The 18,897-nt window shown below is 36.1% G+C and overlaps 3 protein-coding genes across 3 annotated transcripts; 2 read left to right on the top strand and 1 right to left on the bottom strand.

Annotated features, from left to right (window-relative positions):
• Positions 1–10: 10 nt before the first annotated feature.
• LOC146145610 (RING finger protein 32-like) lies at positions 11–7,322 on the bottom strand. The gene is made up of 7 exons (XM_083389886.1): positions 7,145–7,322; positions 6,216–6,302; positions 5,514–5,698; positions 4,406–4,530; positions 2,223–2,426; positions 1,114–1,272; positions 11–309 (listed from the first exon to the last, which is right to left on the bottom strand). Exons 1-7 carry the CDS (start codon positions 7,311–7,313, stop codon positions 84–86), a joined length of 1,155 nt encoding a protein of 384 aa, XP_083246012.1. The 5' UTR covers positions 7,314–7,322; the 3' UTR covers positions 11–83.
• A 2,423-nt stretch (positions 7,323–9,745) lies between these two features.
• Positions 9,746–10,312, top strand: LOC146145609 (NXPE family member 3-like). Its single transcript, XM_083390625.1, has one exon. It carries the CDS (start codon positions 9,746–9,748, stop codon positions 10,310–10,312), a length of 567 nt encoding a protein of 188 aa, XP_083246751.1.
• A 1,532-nt stretch (positions 10,313–11,844) lies between these two features.
• LOC146145608 (DDB1- and CUL4-associated factor 7) lies at positions 11,845–17,998 on the top strand. Its single transcript, XM_083389696.1, has 8 exons — positions 11,845–12,000; positions 12,854–13,006; positions 13,622–13,733; positions 14,016–14,134; positions 14,701–14,823; positions 15,384–15,470; positions 15,830–15,947; positions 17,350–17,998. Exons 1-8 carry the CDS (start codon positions 11,857–11,859, stop codon positions 17,520–17,522), a joined length of 1,029 nt encoding a protein of 342 aa, XP_083245822.1. The 5' UTR covers positions 11,845–11,856; the 3' UTR covers positions 17,523–17,998.
• The last annotated feature ends 899 nt before the right edge of the window (positions 17,999–18,897 follow it).

Raw genomic sequence — 18,897 nt, 5'->3', positions numbered from 1 at the left:
TTAAGTAAATCACACAAAACACACCCCCAGCATTAAACAACAGTCTTATATTCGCGAAGAATAAACTGACAAACCCGGTCGGCTTAAAACGCGCTAACCAGGCGTTTCGTGTACAACGATCGACAGACCGGGCACTTGGCGCAGCCGGCAGTGTGCGGCCTCGAATGGTCCGACGATGACGTCAGACTCGTGATGTCATGCGTGACGTCATCGTTGGCGGTGAACTGCTCCAGGGCGGCGAGGCAAGTTGCGTGGAAGAGGTGCGTGCAGGAAAGAAGAGCGACGCAGGCTTGGCTTGAATTGTCATCGCTGGAAATTAATTTTGCGTCGTGTTAAAAAGTTGGTGTGATTTAAAATAGGAATTTGCAATATATAATTTAAGATCGGAGCCGATGTCTGATATTTTGGATAAAAAGTATACCGTGGCCGTATAACATTTAACGTCATTACTATGTGCTCGAAGAGCAAAATAGGTAAAATTAAAACGTTAACAGCCATTTTTCAAGTTATTGTGCTACAATTTGCTTTAGATGAAGTTTAGTTGCCTCCAGTTGTTAAACTACTGTTTTCGAAAAAATACCGTTTGAGGTAGAAATCACCCCATTGAATTACAATTCATGGCTAAAATTTCGATCATTTGGGATTGGATAACTACCCTATAGTAGAAATATCCGAAACATACAGGTGTTGGCGTGTTCCCAATTATTTTTGCTTTATGTACATGCCTAAAAAAACGCAGCGTGTTTTTTTTAAATGTATAAAATTGCTCTGCCACAAATGCAAGGGGTTAATCAAGAATTTTCGGGCAAGGTATATTCGAGATTAGCGTCATAAAGTAATGCAAAAGTATTATGTTATTAAAAATGTCCATTTAGTGTTGAAATCGTACCAAACAAAAACAAATATTTTCGAATTGTTTGCGCCAAGGCCAATAAAACTGTTTGTTTCTATTTCTATTTTTTTTTCATGATCACCAGAAAAAAGTTGGATTAATATAATACGTTTATGCTATTATCCGCTGTATTTATCCATGCTGACTGTTACAACTGCAAGTAAACATGGTATTCACTTGAGAAGTTACAAAAGTTATGTAAAAATGTTATGTTAAGTTACCCCGAGTTGGACTGCAAAGAGCCGACATCGATGCTGAATGAGCGCAGGCAGATAGGACATTCTGTCGCTCCCCGATCACTTGCTTTAACCGCAATTTCAAGCCACTCGTCTTCAGTCATGTGAGCCATTCGAACCTTATCCCAGTGACGAAAGACATTTCTGCGCACAATGTGGTTTGTTAAGTGTGGGAGCTTAAGTTTATCCACGAACTAACCTTGAAAACTTCCCCGGACTGGATGATTGAGTCGGTTACGAGTATTAAATGACAAAAAAACACGATTGTTTAAAATAATACTAAATATGTTTAAAAAAAATCGCAGGATACCACACGCTAAAACCAGCGATGATCGTGCCTGTGATAAACTTTAGGCTGTGAAAAAAGTTTTTAGTTTTGATAAAAGCAACATAAATATTCAAAACACAATACACGTTTGTTTGTAATTTTATTAAAAATAATAAAGCCATATAGGTTAAATCGTTGTCATTCCTGCGCACAATGTGATTTAAAAATAGGGGCCGGTGTTGAGCTTAAGCTTTTTGTAAGCGTAAGCGATGGGTGCGTGTTTTTTAAGACCTGGGTCGCGACCCGCCGTTAGATTTAGTTGTGTCGCCAACTACAATGGAATGGAATACATGGCTAGTTTTTTTATTGAGATTGCGAAGTAATACGAACCCATCGCTTATATTCATTAAATAGCCTACGATTTTTTTTTATTTCTATTATCTTATTCGTGTTTCGTTAGCTTACACGAATTTCAGTGAAAATTCGGTGGACCAAGCTTAGCTGTTAGACTTAAGATTAATATTTGGGTCGCCGCGAAAAAAGGAAGACTGTGGAATCTGTGGATACACTATTGCGCAAATGGAATGGTTTCAGCTTTTCCCAGTTAGATTTAATTTAATGACTTTTTACTTTTTTAAATTAGATCAGATTTAGAAATTATTCGCAAAAACTGGAAACTAACTGTCTCCGAGGGGAGCCATTGGGCCATGACCCACTGGTCGAGAACCACTGCTATAAATTATAGCGCCAAATAAATAAAAAAAAAATGTTACCAATTCCATTTTTCAACAAGTGTTCGGCGAAGTTAGAAACACACATGTCGCACCTGCTTTCGCGCAACGACTGGTCAATGTCGTCCAGAAACCTTTCGACCGACTCCCCGCCCGCCATCGCCACCATGCGGTCAGTTATTTCGCTCAGTTTGTTCTCGAAAAACTTTTGCCGCAAGCGCGGGTCCTTTGGCGCCACCGTGCGACGAAGATTGGTGTACCACTTGCGAACCACGTGACCTCTCCAGTAGGCCTGGATTCTGGGAAGATGTTTTGTTTGTATTAAACTTTTTTTGTTAGTTTAAGCTGACGTCCAGTATCGGACATCTCTATAGTCTAATGGAGTGCTTCCCGACCTGTTTAGTGAAGGATCCCCGGAAAAAATTATGAAGTTTACGAACCTCTTAATTTTTCAAGGCTGATCCTAACCGTTAACTTAATACCTAATAACAATAAAATGAAAACGTCATACACTTGGATGGAGTATTTTTTTAACATTTGTTTGTTTACGCTGACGGTTCAATCTTTTTTTTTTTGTTATTATACGTTTGTTGTTATTATGTTATAATCGTTCAATGACTTTAATCTTTTAATTACGTTTCAATGAAATCTTCAATGACGTTGTCCCCCAACAACGACGTGGGCTCGGGGTAAGCGCGTCAAGAAACGAGGGGAAGTGGGGGTTTCCCTAAAGCTGGGGGTAAATACTGGGTTAAATTTTGCGTGAAATTATTAAAAATTTGCCACAAAAATAATTTCCAAGAATAAAGGTTTAAGCTTGAGCAAATAAAGCTTTATTATGGTAAAAATATAAGTGTTTCTTAAACTGCTGAATGAAATCACGCTAAAAGTGACTTAAAATTTCGTAACGGTTCACCCATAGAAATTGGTAAATGGTTGATTTAGTATTTTTGTTATATAATTGTTTGTATGCTTTTACCCTAACAGTATCACCATTTTAAACCTTGCGCCTGGCGAGAACAATCAACCTTCGTCTGATTTAATGTTGGACTCGACATTACTTGGCCACTTGCGCACGAGATCGACTGGGCTACGCAGGTTAAAGTTACTTGCAGTGTTTTTTTTAAGGTGTTTTGGGGACCGAACGGTCCCCCAAATTTCTCCAGCGGTTTCCCAAATTTTGTAACTTTTTGGTATTTAAATGAAACACTTGCGGTCTCTTAAAACTACTTAGCGGTCACCCAAACCAAACCTTAAAAAAAACTGGTTACTTGTATTGTGAATAGTTTAAAGCAGCTTTCGTTTGTTATAGATTTAGGACGTAGCGCACGTTTGACCTTGTAGGACTGATTAATTGGCGGAAGCACTTTTCAATTCGTCCCTGTAAGACGTGACTATTGCTTCCTTTATTAGTGGGGTCTCCTTCGAACCAATCTTAGTAAAAAAATGCGTTGCTGTATTAGTCACACAACCACAACTTTAAACACTATGTGTAAAGAAAGTGTTTTTTAGGTATTTTGAAAAAGGTAAACAAGCGTTTTAGACTGGGCTTCATGGACTCCTTGGGGGTATGTGGACTAGGTTTAGGGTGTCCATCATAGATTAGTAGTGTGCAATAAAACAAACAGAAAAAAAAAAAAAAAAAAAGTATATTAGAAGAAAGAAACTTAGTTGTCTCATATTTCGACTCCATTTCAGTTTCAGATTTGCTAGACCGAAATCAGCAGATTTCTAAAATCTTTTTGTTTTATGACGAAAATTTATGACTTCATATTTGGAAATCTTGCCGACCCTGACCCGCGCAAACTAAAACTTGTTTTAAGGGTCCTACATTAAAAATGTTCAGCTAAACCATGTTTGAAAGGTCTCCTAAAGTTCTTTAACTTTTATAGCAATCTATTTACTTGGGTAGCTATTAGAAGTTTTGGAAACTATGTTTATTTTACAAATAACTAAATGAAATAGTCACGGTTTATTAAAATTCCTTAGCGGTTATCAAACCTAAAGTTTAAAAAATGGTGAATTTTGCAGGTGATTAAGTGGCCAAATAAAGTTTGGAGTAAAATTGGTTGGGATTTCATTTATCTTTAATTGTGTCTATTCAGCTGTTAGGTTAAATTAAATGTGTAAAAACCCAAGTAAAATACACCATTGGTCATTTGTTTCAAGGAACATATATTAAAATACCATAAAGAAAACTGTAGTCAATAGTTAGATTAAGATAGACCCATTTATAGCTTGTCGACATCTACATTTGCCACCAAACAAAGTAACTCACTTGGCAGCGCTTTTGTGCTTGAACTGAGTCGTTCCATCGTGCACAACTCTGGTTTGATAACCGGCTCTGCGACACATAGGGCATGTTTTCTTGCCGGTAAACCTCTCAAACGCTTGCAAGCACGCCTGTGATATAAAATTTATATGTACAATAGCTGTAACTGAAGACAGTTATTTCGCGAAATGCTAGTTGTGTCTGTTTAATTAACTAATTACACGGGTTGATGTTCTACACAACCTAATTATTAGTACATGTTTAAGTATAATTGGAATTACTGCGGATTTATTGTTTAATTTTTCAGCCTTTCAAGTTCCTTTAGCCAGGCAACAAACCTCTCACAAATAAAACTGTTGAATGAAAAATTACTGCGGGTAACATTGTCTAATATCTTTCCCGAATCGTGTCAATTTGTTGTTGGCGTTATTGAAAGACTAATCTATCAATATAACTATTTGGTATGTGGTTGTGGCCTAAGGTAGATACTTGTTTTGAGAATGTATTCTTCAAGGTTGCAATAAATATTATTACATAACACATTTAAGAAACAGTGTATTGTTGATATGATATTTTTATTGTTTCTGGAGAAAGTATGTGGATTTTACTCAACAGGTGTTATTCCCACAGAAAATCTACCACGGTTGACTTACTTAAAAGCTAAAAAAACATTACAATGGAACAATAGTAAGACACAAAAATAGTGTTACATGGTGTAAATAAGAAACAATTTATTAAAACTCGTGGCCACTTCGTGATTTATATGTTTGGTAGCTACAAAGCCCTACATTATTACTTTAAATGTAGAATGATCTGCATTATACAGGTGTTGTATTCACACACCTAGAAATATAAAAGAGAGTACAACAAGGCACCTAATCGTAAAACTGGCAAATTATGTAAAAGTTTGATATTAAAGGACTTTTTTAACTAACCATTAGTTTGGCTATTTATGCAAATAAACCTCTATAGCAAATTAAAGTTGTTTATTATGTCACAATTACAAAGTATATTGAGGTGAGTTGCGCATTGCTTGCCAAAATGGCATTCACTGCCATTCTAGAACATTATGATCTTACACAGCATATTAGATGCTGTACATTCGTGTACTAACCCTGTGGAAAACATGCGAGCAGCTCAATAGAACTTGATCCTCCAATCGGAAATCGTCTTTGCATATCACACAAGGATTAGAGAAGTCTTCCCTCTGGTTTGACGCTTTTTTTAGCTCTTTCCATTCTGGCTCAGACAGCCGCTGACGTTGATCCTCTGTGCAAGGCACCAAGCCAAGCTTTTGAGCTGATCAGAAAAGCATATTTTTAATAGAAAGTTAAGGACATTTTGATTTTCTCATTTTTTAGTTCAAAGAACTTAATATTAGAGAAAGCACTTTAGCTGCAAGCCAAATTAATAATCTGGTCACTTTTTGGCAAAGAATTTTCCCAAACCTGTAAGTCTCTGACTCCTATATTTGATTTAAATATTTGTGAACCTTTACATTTAAAAGTAACAATCGGAAACCTTTTTCCATTCGCATATTTTAGCAATGTTCAACTAAGTTAAAGAGTTAATTCTGCTTTAATTTAAAATTTACACCCAGAAACGACACTTATATTAAATGTTGTGTGAAACTAATTGAGGCTTGGAGACCTTTAAAACTTGTTGTGTAAGCCCCGTCAGGGTCACAACCCCTTTTGGAAAGCCCTGATTTAAAGCATATTGGGCTGGCTAAGAATTCCATAAGCGCTATGTGTAGCCTATACTACAAGCAAGACTTTGTATATTAGTTCTTACTACATTGCATAACTTAACTGACCCAAAGTCAATGGTCTGGGCTGAGGGTCTAAAACATATTCTTCTTCAACCGGTGGCTTTGGTACTTCTGTCTTCTTTTTAGGTAAACCTAAAATGCAACAGCATACATAAAACATTTCGAAAAAAATTATAACTTTAGACCTATTTACATGGAAAGCGAAAACAGATTAGCAGCTTTCAGTTATAAAATTGTAAATGATGATTCAAAAGGTTGTAAAGTGATTTTGAAATAAATTAAGTATAGAGATTGGCCATATATATAAATCTAGGAATGTTGTGACATAAGCGCTGGTCTAGAAATCCTACCACAACAAACATTATTTGGGTTTGGCTACGGGGCTAACCCAGTGGTTCCCAAACTACGGTGGTGCGCGACTACTTATAAATTTTTTTTTTTTTAGGTTTTGCATGTTAATGACATAACACTTATCTTGTTCAAGATAATAAAACGTTAATTGTTAGCAGCTTGTGGAGAAAAAAAAACTACATGAATCACATTAAGACTATTTGCTGTGTTTTGTTTAATTTATGGCTTTTATGTCTTGGCATAACATATGTCAAACTTTAATAAAGCTACATGCTCATTTTCTTATCTATATACTAAAATAGTTATAGTTTGAGATATTTCAACTTATGGTATATGATCACTGTACAAAAGCTCAAAATGGTACACGAGAAAAAAAGTTGGGGAATCACTAACTCGAATATTGTGTGATGCTTTAATAATTTGTAATGCTGTGGTAGGATTCTAGACCAGTGCCCAACTATAAATTGAGTTAAAAAAAATAAATTGATATTTTAGCCGTCTATTTTGAGAAGTATTGCTATTGGGAATAACCATTGTTTTGATCTTGAGATTGCTACCAGCTAGGTTGCAACAGAAAATAAACTTGCATATTTAGCACAAGTTACCTTTTTTTGTACACATACCTGTATCAATAGTTGACTTAGCATGGGAGATTGCGTGTTTTCTGTGTCTTTCTTGTCGGTGCAAAGCCTGTTTTAGAGAAAACTTTTTTCCTTTAACAGGATCCACCAATGATAAGGGTCCGAGTGACATCTCTTTTAAAAGGTGATCCTGGTAGGCCACAGCTGCCATTGCGGTACTTGGCACCTCGAATAAACAAATAGATAATTATTGGTAAATAACTATTGACCATAATATACTGTATTCTGATTAAGTTAACGATTTGTCATATTAGAAGGCAAACAAAAATAGACTACCCGAATTAATTAACCTATAAAAATACTAACTTTGCTTGCTCCGCTAAAACTGTTTTGCGTCATGTTAAAGCCACGTGGTTGATAAATATATGTTTAAAATTGATTGAAATCTTGCAAGTAAACAACAACAAAACATCACTTTTAGGTTAGAGGTAAAAACTGCCTTTTACGTTTCTAGGTTCTATATCATAGAAATCCTAAATCGCAACTAACAATAAAACTATTGGACACAAATTAAGTTTTATAATGCCACTGGGACAAATTGTAGATTTTTTTGAAATGTTTTACGTTATTGGTGGCATTGTGAAGGGGTCCCTGTATGTGCGCAGGAATAACCTATTCTACACATTTTTTTCATTCCAGTATCAAGGCGTCTCAGCTAATAACATAACTTTTCCCTGTAAGCTGTAATCTTATTGTGAAAGGATGTTGAAAATGTAATTCAAATTGAAAATTCCTTTTATTTCAGGTAAAGTCGTAATAAGATTAGAAATGTTTCGATTTTTACTTTTTTATATTTCTATGGTGTTCGACTCAAATATATTAAGGCCGTTTTAAAGCTTGAATGACAGATTAGCGTCACGTTACCTTCGTAACATTGTACGTGGAAACCGCACTGTTATATTTAATTGTTATGTTTTAACCAAAGAGATTATAAGGTATAATCTCTTTGGTTTTAACATATCGGTAAAAAATAAGTCCAATATGTGGAGTTGGTCTCAAACGAGCAACATATTACGACTTAAAACTTTTAGTTGATTCGTAATAAAATATATCTCAAAAGTTTATATCTCAAAAGTTTAATAAAATCTTAACAACGACCACTAAGTGACCGGGATACCGTGGCAATTACTGCGACAAACCTCGGATTTTTAATCTAGATTGAATGTGAAAACAAAATCGCCTGTATAAATAAATGGCCTGTGATAATCGCTGGAATACCTGGCTTCTTGTCTTTGTTTTACCTGCATGAAAACCTTAAATGGGGTTTAGTTTTTCGCTGGAAGCAAACGTGGTTTTAAAGACAACGTCACGCCAATCGTACAAGTTCAACGGAAAGCAAGTTTCCGCAGCACCGACTGAATTACACGACAACGTTAAGGCAAACAACACCAAAGTGACCAGTAGGAAAACTGGCGAAGCAGCGGAAAGCGAAACTTTGCAAGGCTACAACATTGAAGATCACATGCAATACGACAGAACCGAAAACTACTTTGGCACTAAATATTGGCGGAAATACTATACTCAGAAGCAGGGTTTCTTTTAAGGTTTGGTTTGGGTGACCGCTAAGTAGTTGTAAGAGACCGCAAGTGCTTCATTTAAATACCAAAAAGTTGCAATTCCAAAATTTGGGAAACCGCTGGAGAAATTTGGGGGACCGTTTCGGTCGTCGGGTTGAAGACAAGGGAAACCTAACCATAGTTTTTCAACTGATGCTTTGGCCGAAAAGCAGGGTTGCAAAAGCGTTGTCAACTAAATGACTTATTATTTTTCTTTGGAATTTAAGCTTGGTTTAGCTATAAGTTATTGTTTCTCAGTCGTGCACTCCACCGGGTAAGCCACATGTGTATATTATTTTAGTTTGTTAAAATCGAATTCATTGTTTTTTTTAATGACTTAAAAGATCTTCATCGTGACTTTCGATAAAGCATTTTCCTCAAACTTGAGCAACGAGGCCACAAGTGTTACGAGCCCACGTAAGAGGGCCGCGACTTAATAAAAGTTGAAAACCTTTGACATAAGTGTTTTAAAACACGACTTTGCTTGAACATATAAGTCGTTCACAAAAAACTACCTTTTAAAATAGAGAACCATTAATAAATGGACTAAATTACTTTACTAGGCTATCGCACCGGTATTGATACCACCGTAAAATATCGGACGAAAAGCGATTCTACCCCTAGGCTTGGTTATCAGCTCTGATCCATTATTATCTGACATACCTATACAGTTCTGTTTGTTTACCCTCATTCGTCCTGCGGGAATTTCACTGAGATTCCGTGCAACTTTTCGCAGCCGGAGAAGGTTGTGTCCTGACATTGTTACCCGCCTAAGACTGGCGGTTGCTCAGACTTGGAGTGGTTAGACGTTTGGTGGGATCGCAAAGCTTCGTTGAGATCTAAACAACCGTCTTTGTTCGAACCCCGTATTACCTGGAAAGCTCCAATCAAAGGATCCGGTGCAAGGATTTCAGAGCAATCGTTTATAGTTTGTTTAAAAACCTGCCGCCCTGCACTCCCAAATCTGGTTTGGCGCGAGTTGCCTTTGACTTACACAGGGCTGTACAGCAACAGCCGTTGGAGATCTATGCAGTGCTCGAACCGCTACGATAGAGTCTTGACTCAGGCGTCCAACTGCCTGCGAAACAAGGTTTTCTACTTTATAGATGACTGGACTTTGAAGCAGTGGTACCTGGTGCTGCCCATAACCTTAAAAATGCGTGAGTTGGAGAAAGAAGACCCCGTGGTCTGGCAAAAGCCGCGCTCCGCCGACAGCAAAGCCCTAAATCTGAAAGTAATTTACAAGGGACACGGTTCGCCGTTGCACGGCTTAGGTCCGCCTTCCAGTCGGCCTTATATTGCAGACACACTGGCCGCAATTGACCACGGAGACGGCGAAAACGTATACCTGGTCTTAAACTTGGCTCTCCACTTTTACCTCGTTGACCCTGTCGTTTACATGAAGCGTCTTGAAGCCGTCGAGAAGTCGGTGATTCGTTTTCTGCAGCGCATGCCCAAAGTCACCATTCTACTGCGAGGCTGTATACGCCACAAAAACTCGAAGACACCGGTGTCTAGCGAATGGTTCAGTTTTCGCCTGAGTAAAATATTCAAAGGCATGTTCAGCGATTTACCGAGAGTTGGAATAGAATAGTGGACGTTTGGCCAATGACTAGTGCGCATTTTACTTTGGATACAAACCCGACTGAAGAGTACGTAGCTGACCATGTAGCTTTGTTTTTGTCCTATATTTGCCCCACAGTTACTTAGGTAATATATACAACGATTTAGGGTCAATGACATTGTGGTTTTAAAATATTTCGGTCAAGTCAAGTCGTTTGAAATGTGACTTAAGTGCACTTAAGTTGAGTCTTTACAACACTGCTTGTTTATTATGTTTTACACAGAGTTTTAGTTATGTTAAATGCTGCAGTTCTAAGTGGACATCGTATTTTGTAGGAACATGATAAAGGATCTAAATAACAGTAAATTACCGGTAAGTTTATTAAAAATAGGTTTTGTTTAAGACAGGTTTTCTTTTGTTGAGCTGTTGATAGTAAACGATTTGTCTTTGCTCCGATACTATTGCGAAGAACATAGTTATTTTAAGTAAAATAAACTAATCGAAGGAGTTACGTTAATTTTATGCACATTTGGTACACAGTTTTTTGTGTGCCCTGTAATCCACTGGAATTAAATTTATTTCGTAATGTAATTCCCTCCGATTTAATTTAAATCAGGCAAATAAACAGTCAAATTCAAATTAGAGGGACAAAATTATATTGCGATTTACCCATTGAAATGTTCACTTTTTGCACCTTTTGCGGCCAGCCAGCTTGTCTTTGAACTTTAAAGGGTTAGTGCTTTTCAGGAGACTATAAAACTGCAAAATGAATACCTATACAAGAATAAGCCTTGATTAAAGTGACAGAAGACATCATTTTCCCAACAAAAGTTTCATTGCGCATGTGATCATTACTGTCGTTTGGGTATTTGTTTAGCAGTTTTATTTAATGTTTAATCTCGAGGTACGTTTAACAAGAAACTATAAAATGTTAACTGCTGATCGATCCTGTAGTGTATGTAGCCTATTGTCAATTGTCATATTACTAAACCAAATAAAAAATCACATATTACCCCCAGTTTAAGCAAAACGTAAAGCTTACCAAAATACGTCACGTTCATATAGTAAAATGAAATGATTATTTGCCAAAAGTTGGGATGGAATAAAAGGGATTTAAAAATTATTTTTTGGATAGCGTATTTTTTGCTCTCATGCGACGAAACAGTGTATTGTGATAAAACGTTAAACTAACAAGTTTTAGTTTTCTACCTTCTGCATTTGATTGTTTTGTTTTGGCTTTATTTCGGCAATAAAATAATAAAATAGTATTATAGTAAGATAAGTTAAATGCATTTAAGTATCATTTTGTTAAAATGTTGTTCACATTTCTATTTCGTTGTACGTTTCGTTAAACATCCGTATAATGCTAGCGTTTTATTACTAGCTTAAAATCAATTAGCTTCTTAAAAACTTGTTTTAGTTTTAAATTTTCAATAGTTTGCATTTTTAGAATGTACAGTTTAATTTGTTGAATTAAGGTGAAGTTTCAAACCTACAAATTTATTTATGCTTTTTGCTAGCTGTACATCGTTTCGTTACAAAACTAGTTAAAATTTGCGCAAACAAATAATAACATGGCTGGCGTGCCAAAACGCAAAGAAATCTACAAATATGAAGCTTTGTGGACGATATATGCCATGAACTGGAGCGTTCGTCATGACAAGAAATTTCGACTTGCAATTGGAAGTTTTATTGAGGAATATAACAACAAAGTTCAGGTTAGTAGCCGAAACCATCTTGCTTTCTTCACAAACACTTGCTTAAGCACATCTGTAAAAGGCTTTTTTCGAATAATAACGATATATAATAACTTATAGTTGTATGCATACCCTAGAGCAGTGGTTCTCAACCGCCGACCCGCGTCAACTTTCCTGCCGGTCCGCCAAATATATTACAATTTTTAAATCTCAATTGGAGATGCAAAATATTGAAGGCTTGTCCATCAAATTTAGAATTTTGCCAGTTTTGTAATGTGCAGCATTGTGACATAACATAGAGTTATTGGTCTACTTCGTACTTTGTACGTCACAATGCTGCAAGTGTTATACCAACAGTTTACAAGTATAGGCTACAACTCGTTTAAGTCCTAAACATTAGGACCAGTTGTATGCGAAAAACTTAAATAGAACCACGTATAACACGTATGATATAAAAAGCATCAAATAGCTCATTAACTTGAAGTTACCATTCTTTGCTTTTAAGTTGCATACTTTTGCCATAATTTTATTTTGGGTTGATTTTGATTATTAAAGGTCCACCGGTCCGCAAAATTTCTTTTGAAATTTTACCAGTCGGTAAACTACAAAGGTTGAGAACCACTGCACTAGAGTGCTGGACAATTTGCCAATAAACATTTTATGTGCTATAAACGACCAAAAAAGTAATTTAAATGATAAGAAAAACAAATGAAAATAATGCAAAACTGTTAAAATGAAATTTATATAATTAAACCTTGAAGAAACACCTCTGAATGTTTCTATTTCATTTATTTTGCTTATTCGACAATTTATGACATTACTCAATGTCAGATAAGATGCCAATTTAAGCCATCTATCATCAAATTATAATTAGATCGTTGGACTTGATGAAGAGCGATCAGAATTCCGTGCGAGAAGTATGTTCGATCACCCTTATCCATGCACAAAGATAATGTGGATACCCGACGCTAAAGGGGTTTACCCAGATTTACTTGCAACCAGTGGTGATTACTTGCGCTTATGGAGAGTGGTAAGTTCAAATTACTTTTAGGTTGATATGGTGAATGGTGCTACTTAACTTTTATCACTCACAGAAATTAAAAAATCTGTTTTGCGACTTTATGTATCGCAAAATATTACCCTTTAAATTTACTGTCAAATCTCTACACCCGATTTCTACCCAGTGGTCAATATATATGAGCAGAGTTCCTTTAATTACATACCAAAATGTGCAGGTTCCCATAATGTTGCTCTGGGGCAAAAAAACAGTGTGCCCAGTGCCCAAAAGTTACAGTTGGAAATTTAAAAAAATAAGATTTTACTTTTTTGCTTCCACACGTGTGTTAAAGAAGGTGAGCAAAAATCCGCATAGCGGTAACACTGAATGAGAGACATATAAACTTCTTCCAATAAGATAAAAAATGTAGATAATTGATGAGTGCTCTAAACTAATAACATATTAAACGGAGTATACATCTTGAAGACTGCTCTATGGCACATTATTAAAAAAGTTTCCTTATTTTACGGTTTTTAACTTTACCTAATACTCATCAATTTTTGTCATTTATTGGTTATGTGCAAAGTGACTATATACCTAAACTGAGTTTTTTTTAATGCTAAGGTACAACATTTGAATTTTCAGGTGAGTGATAATGAAACTAGATTGGAATGTTTACTCAACAACAACAAGAACTCTGATTTCTGTGCTCCGTTAACAGCATTTGACTGGAATGAAGTGGAACCCAATTTACTTGGTAAGTGACTGTTTATGATATTTGTCAGATTTAAGCACACAAAACTTTTATTAGTGATATCTATATAACTTTTCTCCTAATTCAAACTATATTTACCCCTTCATTATTTCATTTCACTAAAACTTTATATACAACTTAAGCAGTTATTTTTAATTAGCTTGATACCTTTATCTTTTTTATCATAATGCTTTTGCAATCTGTTTTATGATGGGCTTTAACAAATAGAAAAAATCATATTCCTGGTTTGCATTTTGGCCTATCATTTTGTATTGTGCACTGTAGGCACAAGCAGCATTGACACCACCTGCACGATTTGGGGATTGGAGACTGGTCAAGTCCTGGGAAGAGTAAATGTTGTTTCTGGTCATGTAAAAACCCAGCTTATAGCTCATGACAAAGAGGTAAGTTACAGTTATGCAGCTCTAGAGTAGAGGTTCCCAAGCTGTGCACAACGCCCTGGTGTATCGTTTTCATTTTCCAAGGGCACAATGATATGGTTTTGCATCTAACCTCAACTGCGTTATTAAAATGTGCACTGATATTATTGTATGCTGAGAAATGTATTCAAACTGGGCCATAAGTAAGGAGTAAACTGATTGTAATTTTCTAAAACATACAAACAAATAAATTAACTTTGGTGTAAAATTTACATGAATTATTGAAATTTATACCTTGGCATGTTGCAAGTCCAACAAAATTTACCGAAAAGTTTGAAAAAATGTTATCTCGACCTTTGTCTATATTTTATTTGTGTTGCATATTTTAGTTTTTCACTAACAAAGCAGATACTTCGGTTTTATAGAAGTCAGTAAAATTCAATTTTTTAAGTTAACCCATAACAAGTAAGACCAGTCTTTGTATGTGACCAGCATCTATATAAAGTTTGACTAAATTTTAGTCCAATATATTTCCTTTCACTTTTATATTTTTATCACTATACTACATTCACATGGTATGTTTATTTTAGGTGTATGATATTGCCTTTAGTCGAGCTGGTGGTGGCAGGGATATGTTTGCATCAGTTGGTGCAGATGGCTCTGTGCGTATGTTCGATTTGAGACACCTGGAACACTCAACAATAATATATGAGGTTAGTGCTAAAAATTTGTAAAGTTTAGTATATATATGTGTTTCCACTACAGAATATTGTCCTCTGACAGAGCACATAATGCTGATGAAAAAAGTTCTAAAAGCTTTTAATAGCTTGAGAAGAACAACAATCAGTTAGCAAGGTCTAAAACTTTTAATATTAATTCCTAGTAAATAAACTTTTTTATATTAAAAGTTTTGCACCTTGCTGACTGATTGTTGTTTAAAGCGGTTTGCTTCTCATGCTATTACATTTAATTTTTTTTTTAATTTAAAGCTATTTAATTTATTGCTGGGTAAAGACATTTTTTAGGTTTTGCTTTCATGTATTTTTTGTTATACAAATTTCTGGTTAATGTAGATTGAAAGTTGCCATGCTGAAGAACGTTTGCCCTTTTTAGCTTATTTCACTACCCTCATGTAACGTTTTAATTATGGCAGATTAAAAAAGTTACTTGGATACTGCTGCAATCAAACTTTTTTGTCGAGATTTTTTCCCAACTCTTGACATGCATGCAGAATCCTAATACATTAACTGCTACCCTTTTTTATTTTATTCAGGACCCGGGACACCAACCCCTTCTGCGTCTTTGCTGGAACAAACAAGACCCAAACTACCTGGCAACCATGGCCGTTGATGGAATGGAGGTATTTCTTTGTGTTTAGGTTAAAAACATGAGTTGCTTCCTTTATAAGCTGCCACCAACGGTTAGGGAAAGTGATTTACTTTTTTGCAAGGTATGCCTATTTATGAAACGTAAACGGTTTTTGAGAAAAAAAAACACTCGGCCTACTGTTAGAAAAACATAAGTCGGTGTCAAGTTTTTGACAAATTGGGTGTTAATTTCCTATCTAATTATTATTAAAGCCAAATGTCATGAAAACGTCCCAATGACAAAAAAAGCTGGTAGTAATAAAGATTTTCCGTCTTTTTTTTGTCTTAAGATACATCGCAGTTGCACAAACTGACTAGCAATCGCATTTTTTATTAAAAAATATGGTTTTAGGTGATTATTCTCGACGTGCGTGTGCCTTGCACGCCAGTTGCTCGACTCAACAACCACAGAGCTTGCGTGAACGGAATAGCCTGGGCTCCTCACTCTTCTTGCCATGTATGCACAGCAGGTAAGCTTTAGGTTAACCTACATTTGACCGTCGTATCATGGCGTCAAGTAGTATGAATCATGAGAAAACGTTTGACCTGAGACGCATTACACGTAGAATAGTAGTTGCAGGAATACGTAATTGTGCAATTGCACAACACAACCAGATCATTTGCGCAGTGACGTTTGCTTTGCGCACAATTGCAGATTCCGATTTCTATCGTATCGGACAAAGTGCAAAAATACACAAAACAATAAAAAATCCTTTATATTTAAATGAGCTCATTCGATTAACCGAATGTGCCACAAAATCCAAACAAGATTACAATTGAATTATAGATGGATTGTTCGGCATTTATTCCGAAACGCTGCGTTTGGTTAAAAAAATGCTTTTAAATATTGCCCCTGTTTCAATAAAACCTTTGCTTTTACTACTGCGGTCAGTCAACAAGATATATAAACTAAAAAAGAGCAAAACATTATTTCTAGATAAAAACTTCACAACTTGCTTGTGACATATTTTTTTTTAAATTAAAATTTAAAATTTATGTAAGCTTATTGAAATAGACTAACAATTTCCAGCTAAAGGGGGTATTCAACCTGTTTATCTGGGAAACATTAATATACAACTATTTCCTGGCGCCTGTCCAGAAAAAGGTAAAAAATCGATTAGTGCCACTCGTTTAGTCAAGTCCTAAGTCTTTTTGAATAAATACCAGGTCAAGTCCCAGTAAAAGTCATCAGTTGCGTAAGTCAAGGCATAAGTAGAGCAAGCCCACTTCAAGTTACGTCATAAAAAAACGTTAAACGTTTAGAATTGTTAAACACGTAAGCAATAACTGAACTAAAAAGAGGAAAAACGCAACATATAGCAACAAATTGTTTTATGTGCAAAATATAGGACAAATAGGCCTAAAAAAACATTTCATTTCCACCCAAGTGATTTATCCAAAAGACTTAAGTCAAGTCAAGTCGTTTTGCCCAAAAGACTTGAGTCAAGTCATTTAAAAACAGTGACTTAAGTCAACTCATTACAACACTGATGGATAGTGTTTATTGAAGTCTCACAGGTTTGGGTGCATAAGATACACTAATGTGCCGCGGCACAACGTTGGATAACCCTGGTCTTACCACTACTTGGCATGGCGTTTCTGCTCGTTTTCGTTTAAAATTCTAGATAAAAGCTTGTATGCGCATTGCGCACGTTTAACAAAAAAGTAACCTGTTTTTACAAGAGCAGAAAGCCTAATGTCACTCAGAAAGTATGAACCTTTATATAAGCTCCTGGATTTTCGGATAAGCAGATACCACCTGAGATTAAATACTTCCAGTTATAGTGCATTAAATATTTGCTTCCACACAATAAAAAAACTCATTTTTATGAGATATCCAAGATTACAACGACTTTTTTATGCTTATCCCAGGCGACGACCATCAGGCGCTGATCTGGGACATTCAGCAGATGCCTCGCGCCATCGAAGACCCGATCCTGGCCTACACGGCCGACGGCGAAATCAACCAGATACAGTGGGCCGCCGCCCAGCCCGACTGGATCTCAATCTGCTACAACAACACGCTAGAGATCCTGAGGGTGTAGCCTGCATTCGGGCACTGCAAAAAACGTTGGAGTTTAAACGCGTGGAGCCGTACGCCCCGCGGTTTGAAAGAGGATGGATGGCTGATGAAGGACTGTATATTTTCGTTGTAAATGGCCGTGTTTGCCTAATCTTACTAGGGCATTCAGGTGGCACTATATAAAGACAGTTTGTATTGATTTTCGACAAGCTTTCGCACAACCGTGCTTAATCACGTCAAAGTAGAAATTAGTTTTTATATAGTTCCACCTGATTACCCTATTATATTTTCGGCATTTCGTTTTTTTGAGCTTAAGCAGTGGTTCTCAACCTATGATACGTGTACCACTAGATGTAAGCAAAAGCTTTTTAAGTGGAACGTGAGCAGATTTGTGGCCTAATGCTAAGTTAAAAAAAATTAACATTAAATATAATCGCGGCTATTTAAAGTTTATCAATTTATTATCAAAAATCTTACCCAGGCGCCGGAAACAAGTCGTTTCAACTTTCAATTAATATTTTTGGCCATAAATAAATATAAGTAAGTTATTTTAATAGTTTTTTTTTCAAAAAAAAAAACGTGTTATACGCAGCGGCAATAAAAAAACAATGTTGTACGAGGCCAGAAAAGGTTGAGAACCATCAGTGGACTAAAGCGACATTTTGCTTGCAAAGCCGGTTGACCTGCCGCCATTATTTTTTGCGTTTTTTGCCGTTTCGTTTTTTCCCGTTGAACTGCTTAATGCGGGGAAGCCACATTTTCACGCACTTTGAAGCATAGTGGCTGGAGGTTAAAAACGTAGAATAAATACCAAAGCACATACAGATGTAGGAAGTATTAGGTGAACCTTTCGAAAAAATAATTATTCCTTTTAGCACTCTACCCTTTGACAAATAAACGTTGGATCTAGCGTTTTCATTTCGGTGTTTACCAGTGATACTTATTTAAAACGTTCACAAACTGCTTCATACCTCTGTATATCCTTTGATATTCATTTTACTGCGTCACCCTTTGGAGAAGAAAATGGCGGATCTGGCCTCCTAGCTTTTACTTTTTGTGTATGTTTCTATGTTTTGCCGTGAAACTATAAAGACGCCATTACACGTGTCCATATTTCTCTGCGTTTTCTGCAGCGTATACTTTAATACGGAAATTAAAAAATATCCCCTGCGACACTGAAACAATAAAACTGTGGCGGTTATAATCGTGGATGGATTACAAGTTACCATTGGCGAAGAAATTCACCTATATGAGCCTGTTTTTATAATTGTTCGTTTTTTTCACACGAATGTGAACTTGTTTTGTGCACAACATTAACAAACACGCTCTTCTGTGGAAGGTAGCCCCAACCATTTTGTCGTGCCATCTATTTTCGATATACTTTCCTATGTCGTCAT

Source organism: Ascidiella aspersa, chromosome 5 (genome assembly GCF_963924565.1).
Source record: "Ascidiella aspersa chromosome 5, kaAscAspe10.2, whole genome shotgun sequence".
Classification (NCBI taxonomy): domain Eukaryota; kingdom Metazoa; phylum Chordata; class Ascidiacea; order Phlebobranchia; family Ascidiidae; genus Ascidiella; species Ascidiella aspersa.
Note: the sequence above shows the minus strand (reverse complement) of the source record. Positions and strands in the feature narration are given on the sequence as shown.

Excerpts from the sequence above, each read along its gene's own strand:
- LOC146145610 (XM_083389886.1), bottom strand. The coding sequence starts at position 7,313 with ATGGCAGCTGTGGCCTACCAGGATCACCTTTTAAAAGAGATGTCACTC. Across the intron at positions 5,699-6,215 it reads GCCCAGACCATTGACTTTGG|CTCAAAAGCTTGGCTTGGTG; the intron begins GTCAGTTAAGTT and ends TTTTCTGATCAG. Across the intron at positions 4,531-5,513 it reads GCTCGCATGTTTTCCACAGG|GCGTGCTTGCAAGCGTTTGA; the intron begins GTTAGTACACGA and ends TTTATATCACAG.
- LOC146145609 (XM_083390625.1), top strand. The coding sequence starts at position 9,746 with ATGCAGTGCTCGAACCGCTACGATAGAGTCTTGACTCAGGCGTCCAAC.
- LOC146145608 (XM_083389696.1), top strand. The coding sequence starts at position 11,857 with ATGGCTGGCGTGCCAAAACGCAAAGAAATCTACAAATATGAAGCTTTG. Across the intron at positions 14,824-15,383 it reads ACTCAACAATAATATATGAG|GACCCGGGACACCAACCCCT; the intron begins GTTAGTGCTAAA and ends TATTTTATTCAG. Across the intron at positions 15,948-17,349 it reads TTGCCATGTATGCACAGCAG|GCGACGACCATCAGGCGCTG; the intron begins GTAAGCTTTAGG and ends TGCTTATCCCAG.